This window comes from Rhamphochromis sp. 'chilingali', assembly GCF_963969265.1.
Source record: "Rhamphochromis sp. 'chilingali' genome assembly, chromosome: 15".
Classification (NCBI taxonomy): domain Eukaryota; kingdom Metazoa; phylum Chordata; class Actinopteri; order Cichliformes; family Cichlidae; genus Rhamphochromis; species Rhamphochromis sp. 'chilingali'.
In genome coordinates, this window is record NC_137942.1 from 7,822,149 (window position 1) to 7,844,145 (window position 21,997).

Genomic DNA, 21,997 nt, shown 5'->3' on the forward strand with positions numbered 1-21,997 from the left:
CGTGATTTAAAAGTGGACAGTGAAGGGGCCTCTCTAACATGCATGGGCAAATTATTCCATAATTTTGGAGCCACAATAGAGAAGGCCCTGTCCCCTCTGAGCTTCCTCCTGGATCTCGGTACCTCCAGGAGCAGCTGGTCAGCTGACCTGAGAGACCGACAGGGTATGTGGGGATGAAGAAGCTCAGAGAGGTAAGGCGGGGCAAGACTGTGTAGGCATTTAAAAACAAACATAAGAATTTTAAAATTAACTCTAAAAGACACAGGCAGCCAGTGCAGAGAGGCCAGCACGGGGGTTATATGCTCTCTTTTTCGAGTTCCTGTTAGGAGTCGTGCAGCCGCATTTTGAACCAGCTGCAGACGTGAGAGCAATGACTGACTGACCCCCACATAAAGTGAGTTACAGTAGTCCAGGCGGGAAGAAATAAAAGCATGGATCACTGTTTCAAGGTGCTGCCTCGAAAGAAAAGATTTTAGTCTTGCCAGTCGCCTTAAATGATAAAAACTGGACTTCACCACTGCTCTGATTTGGTGGTCCAATTTAAAATCACTGTCCAACTTAAAACCAAGGTCAGTAACAACAGATTTAAAATAGACTTCCAGGGATCCTAAAACAACAGAGGAGGACTCACAGGGACCACTGGGTCCAAACACCAACACTTCTGTTTTCTTTTTATTAAAATTTAAAAAGTTTCGAGCCAACCAAGCTTTAATGTCATCTAGACATGTCAAGAGAGGTTTTATGGAGATGGCATCCTTGCGTTTTAGTGTCAAATAAATTTGGCAGTCATCGGCATAACAGTGAAATGAGATCCCATGCCTTCTAAGGATAGAACCCAGAGGCAGTAGATACAGAGAAAAGAGCAGTGGCCCTAAAATTGAGCCCTGTGGGACACCACATGACAGAGGAGCAGAAGACGATTCGTAACCGAGAAGGCTGACAGAGAAAGTTCTATCTGACAAATAAGACCTAAACCAATTGAGTGCAGTGCCACCAATACCCACTACATCATGTAATCGAGAAATTAAAATATTGTGGTCTACTGTGTCAAAGGCAGCAGTTAGGTCAAGCAAGACAAGAACAACATGGTTACCAGAATCACATGCCAGAAGGATGTCATTAAAAACCCTTAGTAATGCAGATTCTGTGCTGTGAAGGGTTTTAAAACCTGACTGAAAAACCTCAAAGATTCCATTTTCATCTAGAAAATCTTTCAGTTGACTAAAAACAATTTTCTTTCATTAACACCCTGGTAAAGATAGCCCATCAATCCCTCTATTACCTCAGACAATTACAGACTCCTGACTGCTCAGAAACACTTGCAGCATGGAGATCAGTTTGAATGCGGGCATGACCACCCGGATGGGGAGCTGCACCCGATAGCACCATTTTGCCCTTAGGATGGTAATCCATACAACCTAAGCAAATAATAAATGTGAAATTTCACAAAGAACCAGAGATTCTCGCCACCCCAGCAAAAGACTATTTCATATGCTTCCATTAGTGATACAGTACCATGTGCTGGCTAAGAATGAGAATGAGCTTTTACCCTCTGGCCATTAGGCTGCTAAATGAGACGGTGACTTTAGCCCACCTCGACCACTACCTACCTACCCTCTACACATCTATTCATCTACACTCGACTATAGTTGCCCTACTAGTTATAAAAAAAACCCCAAACCAAAACATTTATTGTTTTCCAGTCTCTATTTGTGTTTTCCTCTTATTTATGCACAGTCAGACTTTAATATCCCTTTGTGTAGGGATTTGGTTTTCTCATTGCACTTGCATAATTGTGTGTGACAAAATAAACCTAATCTTGAATCCCCTGAGTGAGTTAGGTACATTTCTATGCTTAATGATTCATAAAAGAAATGGAAATGGTCAGGTACAAGGATTGGACTGAAGAAGAAACTGAGAAAGTTTTTGAAACACTTTTAGAAGGCTTGTAGAACTATTGCTCAAGACTGCTTTAAAAAATTAACCTGGATCCTTGGAAGCAAAATCTAAAGAAATGAGGGGTGGCTCAAGAGTTTTGTACAGTACCATAATTCCACTATTTCTGAAAGCAACATGTAACACAAGTACTGAAATTCAAATGCAATCATTTCTTGTTACTTTTGATTAGCATGTAATTACTGTGGCAAACACTGAATCATTTTTAACTCATTTTCATCAATCATTTTCTGCAAGACAGCAGGGTGTTACTTCACAGCTTTTTATTCTCCTAGTTTGTAGAGAAAATTTTACTCACGCCTAGCTGTGTTGATACAGGGATCACTATTAATCCTACCGCCTGTGTGACATCACAGCTTCACTAATCCTACATTCAGGTAAATATAATACAATAGAAGCAAATAATAAACATTCAACATTTTGTAACAGCTAAAACTGCATATAATGTTAGGCCAATTGTAAAGTTTACCAATTTTGAAATAAGCCAGAAGTTAAGATATAAACCTGCACCTGCATGTGGCTGTGAACAATTAAATTACAAGTGGGATAAAGTATCTAACCCGTTTTCCTAATATATGAAAACACAGTAAATTCAAACAATATATTGTTTATGTAAGGGTAGTAATTTTGTAATGTAGTGGTTGACATATTTGTCAGGCTTACCTTTTGACGTGTATGTGCATTTTGTGTTTCCATGTTCAGACTGCTTGTAGGGGAGAGCTGCCTTTTGTTTTGTGATCCTGTTATGGTTATAGGTTGTATATTTTGTTTCCTTTGGAGTTAGGTAAGTTTCTTTTATTTTCGTATCAGGGATGTTTTGTTTGTCATGTTGCCCTTGTACCCTCAGTCTGAACCAGAACTTTAACACTAGCAGACCATAAACCTTTGTTTTTTTTTGTTTTTTAAAATAATACCATTTTGACTCCTCCTTCATTGTTTTAACTTTATGTTAGTCCCCAACCCCTGGACTAGCCTGGGGACATAACAAAGCCAGGATATTGAAATGCTGAATGCAAAGCAGTTGAAAGCAGTACTGGGTAACAATTTGGATACTTGTAGTGATGACAGCAATATGTAGATAGAAGAGAAGTATATCATATTGCATGAACTGCATACTGTAGATATGTGAAAAAATATCCTGTGTGCTTCAAAACAGGAAGTGTTGACTAACTTGATAGCAGATAAGTTGTTGCAGAATATAGTTTCCAAAACACACATCACAGTGAAACTGTGTGCATGATCATAGCTAATTCATTATTAAAGTATTGCATAAAATCAAGTGACTATAGGCTTATTTTCTATTTCTTTGTGCAGGGATTTGATTTTCTTGCAATGCCTCCATAACAAAATCATTTTATTATTTTTCTTCGTATGAATAGAGTTGGGAGAAAACAAACAAAAACAATTAGCTCCTTGCTGAAGAGTGTATGAGTGAATGTTTATTGCAATTTCAATTTTCTGTTTTAAGTCAGATCTTAATAAGCAAAAAATATATATACATTTTTCAAAGGAACACACAAGTGACACACAAAAGTTGCTTGAATATTTGTGTCTTCAACTTAACCGCTAACAACTTTAGAAGATGTGAAAAAATGCAAACATCCTGAGAGAACCACGAATGTAAAACCAAAATGTACGTCACATTTCAGAGAGGCTAAAAAGGTGTGGCACAGTGGTGGTCAGTAGAGAACTGAATCAAATCAGACTTACATTTACAAAAGCAAAGGTACAACAGAGCACAGAATAAGTTATATATTTTACAAAAGAAAAATATATATATAAAAAATCCCCAAAAGCACCAAAATAGAAGAAAATCTTTATAGAATTATGTTATAAGATTATTGAAGTGGCAATTTCTTTTTTGCATTTAACCTTCTAAGACCCAAACTTTTTCATAGCATGCATTTTTAATTGCTCTTTGCTATTTGGGCTGATTGGGACCTGATGAATGTAAAAACAAAGAATTATGTGATTTTATTTTTTACCTGATTTTTGTTTCTGGGAAAAATGAGATCCACATATGAGGACATTCACTTTAAATTTTGATAGAACAGTGGAACTATAATGTCCTCGTAAGTGGATATCAGGACCTTGTAGAGCAAAATTTAGTATTTTGGTCTAGAAAACCAAAATGTGATGTCCACATATGTGGACGTTCAGGTCCTAGGAGGTTTAAATACAACGTACATCCCAGACGTCACTATAAACTAGATCTGCAGTAGCTGCATTCTTGCAGTTTCGTTGCTGCTACTGTTATAACTGACTATTAGGAAAAAGGAGAAGTGGTAATGGGTGTACAGAAATATTCATCTTAAAAAATATTGCAGTGGTGGACACAATACCACAAAAATGAGAAACCACAGTAACAACCAATCTCCTTTTCTTAAATGCACATTTAGTATTTTAGAATACACCAGAAGTGAAACAGTGTAGAAACAGAATGACTAAGAACACAGCCATCTGTTCTTTATAACAAAACATTTTGTTTTGTTTTTTCCTTTTATATTATGTACAATCATTACATCAAGTTCTTGACCACATTAACTGCTTTTTCAGCTACAGTAGCTGGTCACATGACAGTGTACAGTATGTTCATTTGCAATCCATTTCTGTGCTGCTACATTCCCTCTTTGTCGTTGACCCCTGAGATTTTCCTCTTGGCCATTAGTCGTTAGTTTCCCCGATATGTTACATTGGTAAAGGTGGAGGTGGCTCCTTTGTACAAAGGATTGTTAGCCTATGAAAATAAAACAGTGGTGTTTACTTCAGCTCCATGGTGATATGTAACATTGCCATATGCAGGCTAGACTAGAGGGCAGATATATTCTGTTATTACAGTGTATTGGCATTACTTTACTTGTATTTAGAAAATCACTTTTCAAAACAAAGTTACAAACAAAGTAAGTGCTGAACAATAATAAAAGCAAGTAAAAAATGAATATCATGGAAACAATTTAAAATTCAAAAGAATAAATAAAAAGAAAAAAAAACCCTATACATATTCATGTTTGGGTCTTAAAATTGAAAAAAGATTTGTTAAAAGCACTAGAGGTTATAGAAAGCCAAACGATATTGCTTTTGTTGTACTCTGGTGTTTCAATGGAGTTATTTCTCACCGTATCCCATTTGGCTTTGGCTCTCTCCTCCTCAAACTTGGCAAACTCTCTGCGATCTTTGATTGTGACCAGCAGCTTCCATATGAGCAGGCCAACAAGGCCCAGTAGCAGAATGGCTCCAGCCACTGACATCAGCACCACCAAGATGTCAGCACCAGGCTGGCACTCTGACAGACATGAGAGAGGGAGAAACTGAGCTAATTCACAGTTTTTGGCACCATGTTTGCTAAGAAATGTAGTGCAATCAGAAGTTAAGCAATCAATGCAATCTGGTGAGAGACATTTCACAATTATTTGAAGCATCAATGCAATGTGTCTGAGTTTCTGTGGTGTGGGAGAGTGTGGATGTGGGTAACTGGCTGATCATGTGTTCTTTAGATAATAACACATTACAAGATGCACACACTGTTCCCCTGTTGCTATGGCTGTCCAGAAAAACAGACTGAAATGGAACTCAAGCACACACTATTCTCCCCTAATAATGTGCCTAAATTATAACGCTCAGTTCTCTGGCAGTTTAAGAATCCCATAAATGCACACAAACTTTCACAGTACCTGGTTCTTTCACGACGCTCAGAATGGATTTGCCGGCAACATCTACATAATACTGGAAGTGCTGCACGCAGTCGTTCTCATCTTTGTACGAGCAGTTTACTCCATTGCGTTTTTCCGCTTGTGTGGGACGAGATCGTGTGAAGATGAAGAACAACGTAATACATTGTTTTAAGGTATGTTTATGAGACTAAAGTATCGAGCAGTCCACAATACTCTTTGACCACAATGTTTTCATGAGGCCTCCAAATACTTTTAATTTTATTATGCTCATATGATCTGAAGCAGAAATACAACATTACCACAACAGGCCAGGATAGCAGCAATAAAGAGACTAGAAATGGTGGAGTTCTCACCCAGGTTATCCACTACTTCAATTTCATCGGTGCACATTCTATTACAACTGTTGTCTTTGATGTACTGTCCTCTCTTGAAGTGCAGACAATCGACACACTCCCTGCAAAAACAGTAAGTGGTTCACTTCGTATGCATTCAGCGGACATCACACATTACATCTCTTATACATGATAGCGTCTGCACTAAAAAATATGTAGGAGTAGTTTGTGTTATGAAATGTGGAAAACGTAAGCAAACGTGAGTTATTTGCAGAACATTATTTTGCCAACAACAGGTAGGGCCCTGAGAAGCCAAGTATGCTGTCTACACATAGGGATGATTTGATAATTGTTCAATAAGTTGATCAATCACTTACCCTAAAATTAAACAAGATATCTCACTAATCCAGTGAAATTGTTTTTAGGGTTAATCAATTTGTCCAAGGAAAATGTGTCTACATTTGGTTGAAAATTACAAGTTCTCATATGATTTTTCTGTTGTTTTTTCATCTCTGATTAACTCACTTTTTTAGCGTGCAGGCATCAGGGCAGGTGGGGCATTTCTCACAGGTGGCTCCGTAGGCACCAGGCTGAGTGCAAAGGCAAACTCCACAATCACAGATACCCCGGCTGCTGCACAGGAAACTACTGCTGGACATGCAGGTGTCTGTGCGCGTGGTGCAGTTGCAGTTTTCTCCTTTCCATCCTGCGTCACACTTGCACACCCCACAATCACATTTCCCGTGACCTGAAAGAATGAAAAAGAATGAAAAGCTAATTCTTTGTGGCAGCATGGTGATGCAGTGTCTAACATGGTAGAGGCACAGCAAAAAGATCCTGGGATTAAATATAGGTTTCAGCCTGACTGGCTAGACCTAGGTAGGTTCATTTAGGTCAAGGTGTGACTGTAAGGTGTGCACGTTTCTGTAAAAAGACAGTGTCATTTGTGGTATAAAGTGAGTTTTTGGTTAGACTATAAAAGTGCTCAAATTTATTCTGTAATACTTGAAATCAAAAATATACAGTTTAAGTGCACAACTACAAGAGGGACACAAACCTACAAAATACTACTTGCATAAATATAAATGAATCTGTGTGCACATTTGTCTGTGTGTATACTTACCTAATTAGTGTGCTTAGATAGGATGAGTGTTATTCTTCATGAAATGAATGCAAGGTCACTGTAATGTTCTTTGAAGGAAGTGGAATTAGAGAGTGAGTGTTTGAGAGAGAGATAAACCTTTATTAGACCCACTCGTGGGAAATTTGTTAGAAAAATGACCAGAACTAGCATGAAACAGTAGTACATGCAGAATCCAATTGCTAAAACTTCAGTTAAAAATTACGAGAAAATAAAGATGAAATAAGAAAGAAGCTCAGAAATGAGCAGAGCTGCTGTAACAGGCTGCTGCACATGGGGGGCCCCAGAAGTAAAGAGTGTATGTACTATGTTTTAAGTGATGTGGTTTTATTGCTTAATTGTTTTAGGTCTATATTTAGGTCTTCATTGTCATTCATTGTAAAAAATGATAACTTTGCCTCCTTTGTCATGACCTTTGCTTGAACTGTTTTGTTTAAATAATAAAAAAGACTAGTCAGCGTTTGAAAACAATCATCTGTTTCAGATTTCTTCCCACATCATTCTAATCTTCCCTTGAAAATGCTGCTGTGTTAAGCAATAACTTGGTAGCTGTTTTTGCATCTGAATTACTCAGCAATGGGAGTCACGCATTTCCCTTAATCATCCCCACTGTGAGAAGGGCAGAAAATGTTCTATTGTGAAAGTACAGTTTAATGATTCCTGATCCCATCGGGCAAGCAGGCACACACAGAGTGACACAAACATCCTCAGATGTTGTGAAGCACAGAAAGCATGGAAATACCCAGTCATTTTAGGAAGCTGTCATCCATTTCCTGAGAAGATTGGTTGGTGAGCTTTTCTTCCTGCATTACTGTGCAACACCCCACATCAGCACATTACACCACCTTGGATATTATTGCAGAGCTCCAGCGACAACAGGGTAGGAAACTAAACTGGCATTGGATGATTATGAGCCAAGCGAGTGAGTCACAGTCCATCTGGATCAGACAGGGGGAGTGACTAGTGCTGAAAGATCACAGAAGGTGTAAGGGTAACTAATTCCAGAGCTCAAAACAAATCAACAAAGCTTCGACAAACAATTCCACCGTGTTCACCCTGTCAGCTGAGGCTTTTCTTTTTAAAATGTGTTTTAAGCAGGGCCGTCCGTGTTAATGGTTAACAATTTCACATATAAAGCCCGGCGGTGGAGTTGTTGTGTAATCTTTCTCAGTAACTCTGTCAACAACATAAGAGCTGAGATATGTATAAAGGCTTTGGAAACAAGAAAAATGCTTTGAGTCACAAGTTAGTTTTTGTTTTTCTCTACACAACACTTAATAGGAGTCAGTATTTGTGCTGCTTTCATTAACTGAAAGATGATTCACAAACATGAAAAGGGGTTTTTAGTTTTACATCATGCTCATTTCTTTGTGAGCAAGCACAATAATTCAGTCAATTAAACAAATCCCAGAGCACAGGTTAATAGTGGGGCCACGATAACAGGACAAGGACAGGGACAAAGACAGAGTACTAAAACATAACCTTACATTGTTGGAGAACAAGCGGAAACAGAATCTAGTAACGTGTACTGATGAGGAAAGGTAAAAAAACAAAAATCAGCAGAGGAATGCAAACTTTGCTGTAGTCTCCTCCCTCCTATTTGTGCTCCCTGGGGCTGTGCTTGCTGGCTCCTGTTCTTGAGCCCTGAAACAGCTTCATATCAGTAGGAGATCTGCACACCCACAGGGAACGTCACAGAGATTTAACTTTTTTTATGCCCTGTGTCGTGGTAGCTTCAACTAAGATGCAGACAAGGGACACTCATGCTTTAAATACCACTTCTGCACACTGCGGTTTAGCGCTAATGCTCTATAGACTGACTTACACCAGTGCTGGCTTTGTGTCTGCAAAAGTTAATCTTCCTTAAGAAAGAACCTGTGTGAGCATTTGCCTTGTTGACACAAGTATGTCACATTTGGATATCAGCTTGGCAATGTATGTTTATTTCAGGTAAAACTTGATTCCAGAGGATGCATGCCTAATTTGGGGCTTTCGTGTCATATTTCTGCACTTTACTGAAAATTACAGTGGACTACTAACTGTCTCCAATTTAAATAATATACTTTAAAAAATGTGGGTGACTGACTAACATCTCTAAAATGGATTTTTCTTACACGTCCTGTAATGAAAGCTGACAGGATCTTTCAGGCTAACTTATTGTGTCTGAATGCACTTTCTTATAGCTCCATGAGCTTTGCTTGTAAGTACGTGATTCATGGTATTCGCGTCCTCATTACCGTAGAAAGAAGAGGTACCTCAGTAACACAAGTCCGTGTACTTGACATGTTTACTCCAAAGTTTGAGTAAACACAGAATGAGTACTAACCCTAATAGGAAAAGTTTCCTTATTTCTTTTAAAGAGCAGTTTCCTGTTCTACTATTAGTCATACTCCTTCTTACCAATCATAGAGCCAAAATGCTGCAACAATAAATTACTCAAGGACAAAGCTTACTAAAGTTTTATTATTGTAATTGAGTAACTCTGTAGTGAGTTGCACCAACTTGCATTTGGGAATGATAGAGATAGCAATTGCATATCACAAAAACATAGCAGTAAATGGGTGTGTTCTCTGACTGGCCTTCTACAGAGCACAGACATAATATTTGCAGGTCTGACAAAGCGTTGGTCATTTGATAAGTATGATTGCTTATGTTTAATAATTTTGTACTAATTTACATGTCTGTTATAAGCAAGAAAAGACTGTCTTAATGATGGCACAGGCACTTTAAGTAGCCTAGTTTTTTGGCTTATCTACCTATGTAATAGGAAAACTATGTAAACCAACTGAGATATGTTTATATACAAAGAGAGAAAGGAAGAAAGCATACAACAAAGCCTCAGAGCAAGGAAAGAAAAGGGAAGAGAAACTTCATTTTTCCTGCTCTTAGTGAAGAAAACAGCTTTTAATATGATATAATATTATCTTGTGTATCTTTAGTGCCCTGCAGGTAGTTCAATGCCCATGATTTGATATTTTCAAAAGCTGATTGAGTGAAGGGGGATTTTGTGTAAATCCCCAAATCAGCATGGAAACATAACCACAAAACTAAGAAAATATGCTTGATGTTTTAATAACCTGGACATTTTTGCAAAGTCTCTAGAATTTCTCTAGATCCTTACTACAGACTTTTTAAATGTCATGATTTTAGAATAATATACTTGCACATACCACTGCAGGTTTACTTTGATTTCAGTTTGTGCATCAGGTTTTGTGCTATTGCAAAATGTTAAACTGATGGTTTAAGATTTGACGATAAAAAAAAAAACAACAACGACAATTTACTCACCAGAACACAGAGCTCCTTTAAAGCGCAGACAATTGAAGTCATCGCATTGACAGTACTTTCCCCACACCTGACCAAACCCTCTTGTATGACACGAGCACTGTCCACACAGACAGTTGCCTCTTCCACTGCAGATTGGGCCCTCTGGTTCCCGGATGCAGTTGGCATTATCAGATGGACTGTAGTCTTCAAGTGAGCACTCACAATGCGGGCCCAGCCGACCTGGGTGACACTGACAAACACCACAGCTGAAGGTCCCGTTGCCGTTGCTACAGAGGGGGCTGTTGGCTTGTGCCTTTGCCTCACACTCACAACCACAGGCAAAATCCACCGTAACCTCAAGGGCATCTTTGAAGCCAAGAGGTTTGATGGTAAAGGTGCGACTCTTCTCCTTAGGACAGCTCCGCAACTGAGCCTCAACACTGAATGACACCTGAAGAGGAAGAAATGCCTCTTTGATAGTCTGTGTAGAAATACTGGATGCATACTGAAGATTCCTGAACCGTTACTTACTGTGTCTCCAATCTTGAGGCCAGTACAGGACTTAATTCCGGGGATGACCTCTCCATTTAGACAAGTGGCGTTGAAAGAAAGATTTAACTCCTCTGGGACATTCAACAGCTCCAGCTCCACTTTAGACCGAATTTTCTGCTCAGATTAAAGGTATAAATCACATATTGGTTCTAGTGTACCTTTACAGATCAAATAGACAACATTATTTTGCAAATTCTACTTGTCTTTCCAACCTCAAAAACTCCTTACCGCATATGCCTGCTCAATTAGGTGAATAACATTCCCAGAATCACCAGACAGAGTTCCCACGGTTGTGCCTGGAATAAGCTTACTGTATTCCTGGCAATAGAGACATGGTGGTAAGATAGTGAAAGTTTTTTACAATAGTAAATTTATCACGTGACACAAGCAGTCCATTTTCCTTACATCGTAAATTGGTATCACTTCGTTGGTCACAGCAAAAACTAAATTTATGTTGTTTGCGGTCATTTTTTCCGTTAATAGCCCCAAAGAGGGATAGTCCTGGAAGACACCAGAAGAACATAGTTTGGAAAAGCAGCACTTTGTCCAAAAACATTTAAAATTATGCATTTAACTGTCTCTCTTTACCAGCACTGTAGATTTGTTGTAAAGATTGTCACTATCAAGGTGACACTCTCCATCATTCGGTTGGACAACACCAGCTATGCGCGCATCCAGAGCAATATGAGTTTTGGCATCAGTGGTAAACACCAGAAGATGTGACGCATCCGGACGCCAGCCAATCTTATCCTAATTATGATGGATACACAAATATAATATAAAATATAATATAAAAAGTTAAATATACCATAAAAAAAAGATAAAGCATACAGCAAATGTATAATTAAGTTGAAAAAACTACCAATATGTGTTAAAAAAAACTCAAAATGAGCTGATAATAGAAAAGTATATGTTTAGAGACTTATGTGTATATAACATCAGCTAATAGGAAAAGAAAACATTCTTTTTCTTTTCCATAGGGTCATACTGTGTTGCAAAATCTCTGAGGACGTGTATCTGTAGTTGACATATTTATGCTATTTATACCTTGCACACCACCGCCTGCATGACAGCATCAAATCCACCCTCTGGAGCATCCCTGTTTCTCGATATCTGCTGTTTCCTCACCTCCTCAGTGAAACGAGATACCTTCTCTGTCAGTGACAGCACATTCTTGAAACTGAACTGAGCCTGGCATTGTACACCAATCCTGTTTATATTAAGCGTGAGATAGTGGGAAAGTGAATCAGTGAAAAAGGAAAATCAATTTCAAGTTGCTAAACACATCTGGTAGAAAAATCTCCACCAGAGCTCCTTATCTACTTTAAACCTAACAACAGCCTGCATCATACCTACCCATAGCATGGATTACTGATTGCCTGTGAAGGAAAAGTGTACATGTATGGGGACATAGTCTTGTCCACAAAGGCCCCAAACCCCATATGCAGGTTGCTTGTTTTTTTGCCCATGGCTGCAGCAAGATCATTGCCCAAGGTGACGAGGCGAGCCAAGTCATCGTTCATTGAATATGAGAGATCCATCAGATAGTAGAGGTCCACGGGATAATCCTCCACCTGTTTCACAGACACAGTGAAACGTTTGGCATCACCTGAGGGGAACAAGAAGAGGACCACAGGGTTGGACAAGGGACAGAGGATAAAACTGATTAACTACACAGCACAATTAACTCAAAAGGTGTCTACTACCAGGAGAAAAAGATGTAATATTAATATCAGTTTACATCCGTCATGCTATTTCTACATGTAGAACAATAATAATGACTCTTTATGGCTGGTTGCATAATGGTGCTGTTGCATGTATCTCCTGATCTTTATACAGATGATATCTGGTTGGGTGTTAACATACCTAGTCTTAGAGTCATCTGGAGTTTTTGAGGCTTGATCTGAGTAACATCTTTAGCTGTTCCTGATGCCTTGTCACTAAGCGGCACATCCTGCTGAATAGTGAGGGTGCTGGAGGGAAACTCCAGTGACGCTGCGCTGCATCCTTCTTTCAGTAGATTCTCTTTTAGGTCACAGCGAGATTTGCCAGATGCCCCTTTCCCAAACTCCTGAAACAATCACAGCCATTCTGTTGGGCCTTTTGCATTCATTAGTTAATTTAATGTATATAATACAACAGTAAGTGGCTCCATAGTGTAGTGGTTTATACATTTTCTTAACAAACAAAAGAACCCCAGTCTCCAGACATTATGATGAATCCCTTTAGGCATCTGGATGTTAACCCCCCCCAACAACAAAAACAAAAAACAACAACAAGAAAATTGCCAAACAAATAACCAATATCTGTGGAGGTGCCTGTCCTGGCTATTTGGACGCAGCAGGACAATTTTCTCTTAATTATGCTTGAGAGCCTAGGGTGTATATCTGTGTTGACTAGGTACCATGAAAAAGCTTTAGAGGGTGATGGAATGAAGCAAGCTGGTGGGGAATGAGATTTCAGTTCTAACTTGCTTCACTGAGGAGTGAGGGGGAGGAGTGAGCAGAAACCGTGTCTATGTGTGTGTTTTTACCTCCTGAGAACACCATGCACAGCTCGGGTGAACAGCCAGACACTGTTGACATGTTGTGACCCCTCGTGATGTGCATACATTGGAATCTGTGAAAATGACACCCAGAAAAATGTAAAAATACATGCAATACTATAGAGTATAGTGTCTTTCTAACTTTCCAACCAGTTTGTTGACTGGTTTTACACGAAGTAGCACTAAGATGCTACTTAGCTCTTTTCAGATACTATAAGATTCTAAGTGTTTGATACAGTCTAACAGGATATAATTAAATTCTTCAAATTGAGTTGAATGTGTAAAAAGTTAGAAGAATAATGAAGTCCACTCCCTTTTCAGTGCATTCTCTTGTGAGGCCTTTGGGTGTGGCTGATTGTAGATTAACACTGAAACACGGTCAGCAGTGACAAGTTTGTTAAATGTGAGTTAAAGTAAATGATCTGAGAGAATAAGCATTATATAAAAACATGACCTAAGTTCATTCAGTTCATAAATAAGTGCCAATAAGTAATTATAGTCAGACATAGTCAAAGATCATCTCATGTAAATGCACTTGCTTACTACACTCACCTGATTGTATGTTGCTTTTCATTCACAAAACTTAAGTTCATTCATTGATTGGCTTTGTTTTGTAACAAGCAAAAATGATCATCAGTGAAATCAAAAGTTAGTGTGAGTGCTAAGGTATTTAAGTTGAACTGATGACAAGTGAAAAGAAAAGAAAAGAAAAGAAAAGAAAAGAAAAGAAAAGAAAAGAAAAGAAAAGAAAAAAATATTAGTTAAGTTGAAATAATGAGCCTTATAATGTGGAGTACAGAGAAGCCAGAGCAGGTCACCTTCCAATGGGACACACATCCCGACTATTTTCACTCCCTTATAAGGAGAGGTGGCGAAAGCTACGAGGAAGCAGCGCAATTACAGATCCTAAACAGCAGCGCCTATCTAGTTAAGATATTCAGCTGCGGTTTTATTTTTCCTTTTCAGAAAATTGTAGGTTATTAAATAACTGTGATCACACGCACATGTATCGACTTTATGCTTTCAGAGACATGAGACAAAAATACACATCGGCAGGTGAAAAAAAATAGCCTAAGGCTGAATAAAATATTATTCATTAAACCATCTTACCGCAGACGTTTGATGCTGTGGACAAAAGGAGAACCAGTATAGCTAGACGGTCTGTTAAAGTCCCCATGACTGGACAGCAAATGAACCGGGATCTGAAGTGAGTCGTATGTGTCTGTGCAACTTCACGCTTCCTCATTCTGCATGTTAGGTCATAACCCACCGCCTAATACTGTAACAAACTCCCATCCACAGTGTGTACAGTATTTGTCCCGTGACATGTTTAGACTGCTCTCTTAGTTGTTTGATAACCATCGGTGCTGATGGATTACTTGCAGGGTTACAAGAGCAACGAGTGTCGTCAGAAATCAAGCACACAAATCCTTCTTCATTTCGCAGAAGTAGAGAAAGTGACTCATCGGACTGAAATTAGGAGTCTTTGTACCTTCTAGAGACATTTCTTAAGCAGGTCTGCAGAACTCTGAAAGCTGTGGCTCAAACAAGTGATGAAATGAAACCGTGATTAGATTTTGAGAACATCAGCGGTTTGGCAACGCTTCATAAGAAATAAATACATTTTTAGTTAAATATTGCTTTTGGTGGAAATGATATGAGGGACGTCAAAGAGAATTCCATCAACAGAATAAAATAGCTCTTCACTGTCGTTGTACACGTGCAACAAAATTGCGCTAATCACTAGATTATTATACTCTAAGAATGGTCAACTTTTGCAAAAATGCCTATAAAAAAGAGTTCCCACCAGAATGAATGCATTATTTTATCACTTGCGAGTGTGAGCTTACAACATAGACTACAAATGCCTATTAGTCAGAAACCTGAACTGCAGTGGCAGACTACAAGTTTAAGCTTTACAAAACAAAACTGCTTAAAGTGGCTGTTAAATCCTGTTAAATGTTATTCGCTTTGCATGCCTTCATGCCCTCTACTGGACCGACAGGAGTACAGCATATAACAGTCGCCTCAAAATGTGAAATGTGTTCTGGCAAAACTAGAAACACATGACATATCATGTGGGGTTCTATAAGATTTTATAGAATCCCTAAAAGAGAAAATAGAGTAAATGGCGATAGATTAACAGCAATAAGTAAGTGGCAACTACTTGCAGGCCTTTCCTGATTTTGTTTTAATGTCTGGCTTTGCTTCAAGCTATTATTAAAAGTTCACTAGAGACTTGAGTTTCACAGCTTCATGCCACGGAAGACCTCCTTCGATTCCAGTAAATGTTGGAGCACTTGGACATGTGCCAGCTTCTATAACAATCGAACAAGTAAGTTACTTAAATAAATACATTTTAAAAATGAGGAAGAAATTGGATAAACAATTTCCTACAGAAATCAACCCTGGGAAGTCTGTGGTGGCAGCGGTGTGTTTATGTATGGTCGTGCTTGTAGAAGCAGACAATGCTTCTTATCTGAACATTTGTCCATTTATTGAATCTTTATCCCTGTGTCCCGTTCTTAATCTCTGTCTGGTTGCTAAGATACTGCTATCAGTGTCCAAGAATTGCCACTAGAAGAAATGACAGAAATAGAGAAATGAGTAGAAAAGCTATAATAGTTAACTGTTCTACTGGTATTAAGCTGTGGGTGTGGGTGCAGTGTGCAGGTAATACACTGCAGGCAATGAAAACCAAACTTCAGTATTGACTGATTTGGATCTATTGGCTCTAGAGCCATCTGTGGAGATTTCACCCACAGATGAGTGACATATTGGGATGAGCATAGCGCCAGTTGTCCTGAATAAAAAGCTGCCGACTGGGTCAGATGGCAGCCAATTAAGACTGAACAAGAAGCAAGGAGTGGAGCAGGAGGAAGAAAGGGGGTGGAGGGGTTCTGACCTATGTTACAGATCTATCTGGAGCCCTTTAAGCTTTTCGCTGAGTCTGAAATGCTGTCACACTGGACCAATATCCAAACACAATCACACTCGGGCAAAATCAGCTTTTGGTTAACTGCACTCAGCTTACCATTTCCTGCTTTCGTGGGTTTAGCTGGCAGGTGGGAAGGTCAAATCGGGGATATGAGCTTTTAAGGTGTATTTCAGGTGTGTGGTCAGCCAGCTTATGAAATGCGCCCCACAGTCACTGACGTGGGAAAATGTGTATATGCGTTATGAAGTTTTGCTATCTGATCTTCCTCCTACACTAGCTCCTCCGGCTCTGCGGCTTACACTTGCCTCCCGGGGGATGATAGCTTATATGTGAAAAAAGTAAAAATAAATAAAAAAACATTCAACTGAGAACACACGAGGGGTGGACAAATGGAAAGGGGGATTTTCTGTTGTTGTTTTTTAAAGACTTCAGAACCGTGGGAACTCTAATGTTGCCTGCTGTTACATATAGAGACAGCTGAGGGAAAAAAGGGCTTGAAGATGACAAAGTGGCTGAACATTGAGAGTAAACAGGCAGAAATGACGAGGCACATCATGGTAGCCTGCTTACTGAGATGTGGGGTTATGACTAAGTGGAAATGAGGTTAATGGGTGGCATCTGAGAGCATGAGATGTCTGCACAGGAGAGGAAATTCTTAAATTAAATTTATAAGTTCTGCAAACTGTGTCTTAAATAAACAGCAGACAACACACATTCTTAGAGAGTCTAATATCCACTTGTATATAAACTAAAGAAGTCACTATCTTCTTAAAAATAACTTTAATGATTGTTTTGTGTAAGGTCTGTATCCATGTCATTTACGTCAATGTATAATTATTATAATATAATCATGTGTAACTGTGAGTCCTATAGGTGTTTAGCTCCTCCAGGTTTTCTGTGCAAGTGGTGTAAATCCACTGTTATTAATGACAGGCAAAGGGAGCTGCAGCTTGCAGTATGTGCGAGCAAGCTCTCATGAGCCAAGCAATGATGAGAAATAAACCACCCGAGACAGTCCTGTACTGTTATATGTATTGTTGCCTTGTTTTATGTTGTGCTTTGATTTGCCAAACACTTTGTTAGGTGCACCTATCAACTGATCATTAAGGCAAATGTCTAACTGGCCAAACACATAGGAGCCAATAACATTTAGACATTTAAGCATGGCCAAGAAAACCTGCTGAATTCCAACTGAGCATCAGAACGGGGATTCAGGTGAATTTAAACAAAATTGGGAAAATTTGCCTTGCCTGAATAGTTTGGATTTATGCTGCAATTGTTGGTGGTGTAATGGTGTGAGAAACATTTTATTTGCACATGTTGGACCCTTTAGCCTTGAGTATTGTTGCTGACGTCTCTGCATCTGACTTCACTGCAACATATACATTTTCCAGTAGCTGCTTCTGGCAGGATAACATACATTCCCACAAAGTTCAAATCATCTAAAACTGGTTTCTTGAATATGATATATGACAGTGCATTCAAAGTACTCAAATACTCTCCACAGTCCCCAGCTCTTAATCCAATAGAGCAGCCAGCATATCTTCAGCAACTCTGTGAAGCTACCTTGTCAATATGGAGTGGTGTAACATTTGGAAGATATTTTCTTGGTGCACTCTGGGTGGCTGACAAGATTTAAATTTCTGAATGTACCTGAGTATTGCTGACAAACACTCCTTTATAACCAGCATGTACCCACCTTTTGATGGGTGCAAGATAACATGCTATGTCACAAAATCAACTCAGACTGGTTTCCTGGACATGACAATGAGGTACTTAAATTATTCAAATCATCATCTCCACAGTCACCAGATTTCAAGCGATTCATGGCATGGATATGCAACTGAGAACTGCGGCTCCATAACATAGAGGTTAGCACATTTGGCTATCACATAAGAGATCCCTAAGGACTAAGAGGAGACAAAAATCCCTGGGAGGGTTGCATCAGGAAGGGAATTTGGTGTTAAAATCTCTCCCAAATCAAATATGATTATCCATCTGCTTTGTGACCACTTGTGAATGAGGGAGCAGATAAAACAAAATTATGTGCAGCTGGCATCTGTGTGATGCAATCATGTCAAAATGAACCAAAATCACAGAGGAATGTTGCTAACTCCTTGAATTCATGCCTTGAGGAATTAAAGTAGTTCTGAAGGAAAGGGGGGATGAAACTGCTGGCAAGGTGTACCTAATTAAGTTTATATTGTATACCTGATCAAGATAATAAAGTTAACTTTGATGTGACAGATCCACAAATAATACATGAGTTAATATTATGGGGCATAATTAGCTGATTAAGTAGTTTAACAAGTTAGCTGGACAGCAAGTATTTCCTCCCAGATATTAGTTTTCTTCAGGTATCAAGCTAAGGTTGGCCAAGTAGCTGTAACTTGGTTACACTGCGGGAATTTAGTTATTTCACACCAGATCAGCCCCCTGAATTTTGATGACCTGCCTGACCCCATCCACAGAAAACAAAATTTATCAGCCTGTGTTTAATCTACAAGAAATGCCGAAAACATTTTCTTCTGTGATAATGTATTTATTCATATTTAATATCAAAACACACTTTTTAAATGGAAATGGAAATTAATCCTTCCATGTGTTTTTTGATTTGCTAATAACTGGACATATTAGAAATCTCATAATTAATGGGGAGGATGTTTTGAGGAATTTTGGTTATCTTTGTGTTGGAAGGGTTTGAAAAGGTGAATGTAGGCCCTGTGTCAGCAACTCAGAGAAAAAATGATGTATGGATAAGGAACGGTAGGGATGTGGGTGGGGTCAAACACCAAATCTTTGTTGCTAGGGATGTCTTCACTTAGTTTGTGTTGCTAGGCTGCCAATTCCCTCATGTTAAGTGGAAACATTTCCCCCCTTCTGCTCCGTCCAGGCACCTCACCGCTCCCTCCCTCTCTTTCTCCTCTAAACCAAAATAACTTCACCAACCATCTGTCACTGGGCTCACAGGTCTACTGTTGCTTAGGAACAAGTCGGGCACTCACATTCATGTATGCATTCTCATATGAATATATTTTCATCTACAGTTATACTAACAATAACCTCCAGTTATGTCTCTTCCTGTGACTGGTGCATCAATGAAATCTGAGGCATTCACAGGAAAGCCTCTGACGCTCTGCTGAGTTTGAAGTTTAAATATGCAACAGGTTAATGAAGTCTAAGAAACTTCTAACGTCCAAAACTTCTTGAAAAACCACTTAATATAATGACACGACGAGCTCTTTGTACTTGTGCGTCAGAATTTGCTAATTAGTTCAGAAGAATAACTGAAGTTTCCTCCTGCTGATTTTGCAACTACTTTTTCATCATTTGCACATTCTTTGAAGTTCTGTAGTTTAAAGCCTCAAGGAAGCATTGGTACATATTGACAGAGAGATTAGGTGTTAGTACAAGCTGCTTTCTATAATCACACTAAAGTGAATAATAGAACAAAGTCAGATTGTACAGCACTGATTTATATGCTGGCAATCAATTTGCAGCAACCAAATCGAAAGGCTAATGAGATGATTTGATCTTATTGTACACAAAAAACTACTCATTGTTCTTCTGTTGTCAGCCATTAATAAATTATCTGAAAGTAAACCACCCCCAGGCTCATGGAAAGTATTTGTGATTGAGCGAATCATTGTTTGTACACATGCCTGTCAGTCGCTGGCTGAAAGCTGCTTACCCAGAAATCAGGAGCACCCCAAATTGAATTTCATGGCCTTTGTTTTTAGACAAACAGAAGATTAATCTGACAGACTCTGCACACAACTCTTGGTAAGTTTTATAATGCGTGAGGATGACTTTTCTTTTCTTTCATTAATCTGCTGAAATGTATCGCCGTTATCTCACAACCAAACAAGTGAGGTATTAGAATAAAATAGAAAAAACATTTTTTTCTTTGCTTTAAAATTTGAATGTGCTCATGCATAACTGTGTCATATATCAGCAGTTTGAGGAAGTCACAGCAGCTGTGAGATAATAAATATTAAATTGGTGCCTATTCAGCCAAGGCAGCTTAATACTCTCTACTTTGATTATAGTACTTCTTTTCAGCAATTTTTAAAGGTTAATTTCTGATTAAAACTCCTACATCGCAATAAGAAACTACACAAATACTTTCATATATTAGTCACTGACCAAAATGAAACCTCGCATTATGTGTGAACGAGTGAAGGAGGATAACATTATTAATATAGAACGATATTCCAGTATATTAAAAAATCTTTAACTGATACAATTGCATGAAAGCTCTCATTTCTGTTTCATGCCACCAACAGTTTACACCTGAACGTCAAAGTAATATTTGAGTAACACATTCCAATAAATATGAGCTCAGAAATTTAATTTCAGCAGCAGCCTGGAGGAAAACACAGAGAAGTTTATTAGCTCAAGTCTTCATTTCCAAGTTACAGCTTGCAAATACTGCTGCCTCTCTCACCTCCTAAACCATAGTCACATCTTATTCAGAAACAACAACAACTAAAAAAAAAACCCAATTAGAATCAATTAACACCTCTCATTTATTTTTCAGTGCAGGCGGTCAACTTATTTCTCACTGAACACAATGTTCATCCAGGTAAATATTTTCCCAAGAAGCCACCACAGTTAATGCCCCAATCAGTACTAGGGAGATTTATACAGCTTTTAAAATGTGCATACATGGATACTATGTTCCTCAAGGAGATCAGAATATCTTTTAATAAGCAATTTAACCCCATTTGTGGTGTACCTGAAATACATTTACATGCTTTTTAACAAACATCTTCATATTTGTTAAGCTAGAACTGTTACACTACTCAGATCCGTATAAAAACAAACAAACAAACAAACAAACAAACAAAAACAATAAAAATGAATTTGAAACAGGTGGCAGTAAAAAAACAAGTAGGGAAAACTATTTTCTTCCTTTCTTTTTTCTTTTTTCTTTCTTTCCTTCCTTCTCTCCTTTTTTGTGTATTCAGTAGCGCTTTATGGAAAGCCACCTGACCGCATTCTCTATTGAGGAGCGGTGTTGTGGTCCACGGAGAATTCATCATCACTTTAAAAGGCACGAGAGATTTGGCACAGTGGAAGAAAACGCTCGCAGGCGAGCTCGGGTGCGCAGGGAGTGTCTCTTAATACACCATCGGGGAACACCATTTTGCACCTTCCTTCCTATGCAGAAGACTCGCTAAGACTTAGAGAAACTTGGACTCTGAATTAAAGAAACTTACCATAGTTGGGTTATTACTTGATCGACACTCTCTGACTGTAGCGGTGCGGTGATGTGGATGTGGTCATTACGCACTCAAGCTTTGGCAAACCTCGATGTTTGGCTGCAGAACTGGACTTCAAAAGCTAGTTATTTCTCGATACCTTCCTCTTATTTTTTGTCTCAGTAGTCATATGACACTAAGTTTTGCTCGGTGTCGGGGTTTTATAGTGAAACTCTCTGCCTACCAGTTGGAGTCGCGTGATTTGCTGCTAACAACCCACAACAAAAGATGAATGTTTCCCTCTTCAACGTTACCCAGGACGCAATGTTTAACGGCAGTCAGAGCCTCGCTGGGACACTGGCAACATACTCCGGCAATGCAACCGACAGCG

General features: G+C 38.8%; 1 protein-coding gene across 1 annotated transcript; it reads right to left on the reverse strand.

Moving 5' to 3' along the window:
• Window positions 1–3,471: 3,471 nt before the first annotated feature.
• Window positions 3,472–14,732, reverse strand: itgb3a (integrin beta 3a). Its single transcript, XM_080904841.1, is given in 16 exon segments — window positions 3,472–4,693; window positions 5,073–5,239; window positions 5,628–5,744; window positions 5,981–6,081; window positions 6,485–6,707; window positions 10,389–10,818; window positions 10,899–11,033; window positions 11,148–11,237; window positions 11,325–11,420; window positions 11,508–11,669; window positions 11,967–12,129; window positions 12,276–12,528; window positions 12,786–12,990; window positions 13,453–13,538; window positions 14,575–14,698; window positions 14,700–14,732. Coding segments are annotated over 16 exon segments (2,436 nt in total). The 5' UTR covers window positions 14,718–14,732; the 3' UTR covers window positions 3,472–4,627.
• Window positions 14,733–21,997: the final 7,265 nt, after the last annotated feature.